The 2,619-nt window shown below is 37.3% G+C and overlaps 1 protein-coding gene across 1 annotated transcript in view; it reads left to right on the top strand.

The window, feature by feature from the left end:
• Window positions 175–2,619, top strand: part of LOC104780306 (peptidyl-prolyl cis-trans isomerase CYP71-like) — a 6,263-nt gene continuing 3,818 nt past the window's right edge. The window contains exons 1-8 of the mRNA XM_010504805.2: window positions 175–444; window positions 757–842; window positions 993–1,081; window positions 1,319–1,558; window positions 1,656–1,777; window positions 2,043–2,118; window positions 2,248–2,355; window positions 2,431–2,607. Of these exons, the coding sequence (XP_010503107.1) occupies window positions 254–444; window positions 757–842; window positions 993–1,081; window positions 1,319–1,558; window positions 1,656–1,777; window positions 2,043–2,118; window positions 2,248–2,355; window positions 2,431–2,607 (1,089 nt within the window). The 5' untranslated portion in view covers window positions 175–253. The remainder of the gene's footprint in view (window positions 445–756; window positions 843–992; window positions 1,082–1,318; window positions 1,559–1,655; window positions 1,778–2,042; window positions 2,119–2,247; window positions 2,356–2,430; window positions 2,608–2,619) is intronic.

The raw sequence follows: 2,619 nt of genomic DNA, 5'->3' as shown, positions 1-2,619 counted from the left end.
TTTTTTTTTTTTTTTTTTTTTTTTTTTTTTTTTACCAACAGAGTTTGAATTAGGAGACTAAAAATTCTGCAAATATTTAATTGGGTTATTAAGCTCATTAATTTATATATGGGCTTTTCAGGCCCAATAGAAATGTTTAGTTCATGAATCTAAACTTCCCTTCTCTCTTCTTTTTACCGTCTCTTTCTGAAAATTCGAAGTTGCTTTCAATCGACGGAGGAGTTTTGAGTTGAGGAAGAGAGTAGAGAGATCAATGGAGGAAGAATCGAAGAACGGTGGAACCGCGAGTCCGATTAAAGAATTGGCGGTGGTTGCGGTGCCGCCGCCTGAAGTGGAGGAGGAGGAGGATGCGATAGTCGGACCTGGACCTGCTCCACGAGGAAAACGCAAACGTCCGCTTCAGTTCGAGCAAGCTTATCTTGATTCGCTTCCTTCTGCTAATATGTAAGTACTTTAGAACTTTCTCTGTTCCTCATCAATCTAGTCGAGTCAAGTTTTGGGGTTTAGGGTTTTAGTTTCGAAGAGTTGGTGCTTACTTCTCCGTAACCTAATGGAATTAAACTCGTTAACGAGCTCACATTTGCAATGCAAATTCTCGAATTAGTGACAATTTAGCCTTAGTTGAGTCCTAGTTAATAATACATTGGTGGTTTTTATTACTGCTTCAACTTAGCTTTTTGGAATTCATGAGATTTGTATGCTTGTAATCTGTGAATTCATGAGATTTGTATCCTTTTTTGCTTTCTCTTTCTCCAGGTATGAGAAAAGTTATATGCATCGAGATGTAGTTACGCATGTTGCTGTTTCAGCAGCTGATTTCTTCATAAGTGGAAGCATAGATGGTAATGTTCTCTGATATTTGTGGTATTTATGTGATTTGTGATTACATTCTGGGTTTGTAATGTCAAAGCACAGATACTAATGGATTACAGTGAAACTTTTCTGTATATATCATTTTGGTTGTTATAAGTATGTTTTGTTTCATAATCTAGGTCACTTGAAATTTTGGAAGAAAAAGGGAGTTGGTATCGAGTTTGCTAAGCATTTCCGTTCCCATCTCGGTCCTATTGAAGGTCTAGCGGTAAGTATCGCCAGTGATTTACAATGTGAACTCTTTTTTTTTAGATCTAAGATACTGTCACCTCAAATCCAGGCATATGCTCCATGTTTGACTGAAAGATTAGCTTTTTATTTATATATTTTATGAATGAAGATAGTTGACCTGGTGGGAACTTATAGTTAGACGTAATATGGTTTCCACAGTTTTTGTGAATGTGTTTAGTTCTGTTATCAACTATGACTCGTTTCAGCAATGCAGGTTAGCATTGATGGTTTGCTTTGCTGTACAATCTCAAATGATCATGCTGTTAAAATATATGATGTTGTCAACTACGACATGATGGCTATGATCGCTTTGCCATATATCCCTGGTGCTGTTGAGTGGGTCTACAAACAAGGGGATGTCAAAGCCAAACTTGCTGTTAGTGACCGAAACTCATCGTTTGTGCACATTTATGATCCCCGTTCTGGTTCCAACGAACCCATTGCTTCAAGAGAGGTTTGTTTCAATCTGTTTTTCTTTTGTTGCTATTTCTTGACTCATCATTTTATACAAAGCTAAAAAGGTTTTCCTTTCTTAATCTATGTATGCCCAGATACATATGAATCCAATTAAAGTCATGAAGTACAATCCTGTTTCGGACACAATGATCTCTGGTGACACAAAAGGAATTATTGAATACTGGAGTCCAGCGACATTGCAGTTTCCGGAGGATGAGTATGTCCTTGTTTAACTTCTTATCATAAACGCTTTCATTAGTTGTAGCCTGTAGTCTGTAGGGTAAGAGGAGCATAGCTGTTTTCTGTGAGTAGCTAATGTAGTTAAATATCATATTGCTGAGAATGACGCAAAGAGCAGCATGTAGTAGAAGTACTTTAGTCGCCAACTTCTGAGTTGACCATCTTTAGAATTTGAGTATGGTTGATGGGTTGCTTTCAAGTCACCTATAGTTCACAATTTGACCTTTTACTTGTTGTTGTAGGGTAAACTTTAAACTGAAGAGTGATACAAATCTCTTTGAGATTGCAAAGTGCAAAACAACAATCTCTGCAATTGAGGTACTTATGTGGCATTTAGTATCTTTAGTTTTTCTTTAGGTGCTTAAAATGCAGATATAAGCAATTTATATGTCCGATGAAAATCATAGTGCAAGTTTTCGTCTCTAAGTTTTGTAATTTTCATTTCAGGTGAGTCCAGATGGTAGACAGTTTTCTGTTACATCTCCTGATCGTAGGATTCGCGTGTTCTGGTTTATAACTGGTAAACTGAGGCGGGTATATGATGAGTCACTTGAGGTAAGGTTACATATTCTATGTTTTTTCCTTACATGTTGTTTTCACATTGATCTTAATGATTTATTCCACTATTAGGTGGCCCAAGATCTGCAGAGGAGTGATGCTCCATTATACAGGCTTGAAGCAATTGACTTTGGTAGAAGAATGGCAGTTGAGAAGGACCTTGAAAAAACCGAGAGCGCTCCGCAGCCCAATGCTGTTTTTGATGAAAGCTCTAATTTCCTTATATACGCCACTCTTCTTGGAATAAAAGTAAGAAATCCA

This window comes from Camelina sativa, chromosome 4 (genome assembly GCF_000633955.1).
Source record: "Camelina sativa cultivar DH55 chromosome 4, Cs, whole genome shotgun sequence".
NCBI lineage: Eukaryota > Viridiplantae > Streptophyta > Magnoliopsida > Brassicales > Brassicaceae > Camelina > Camelina sativa.
This window is presented reverse-complemented; position numbering and strand designations above follow the sequence as displayed.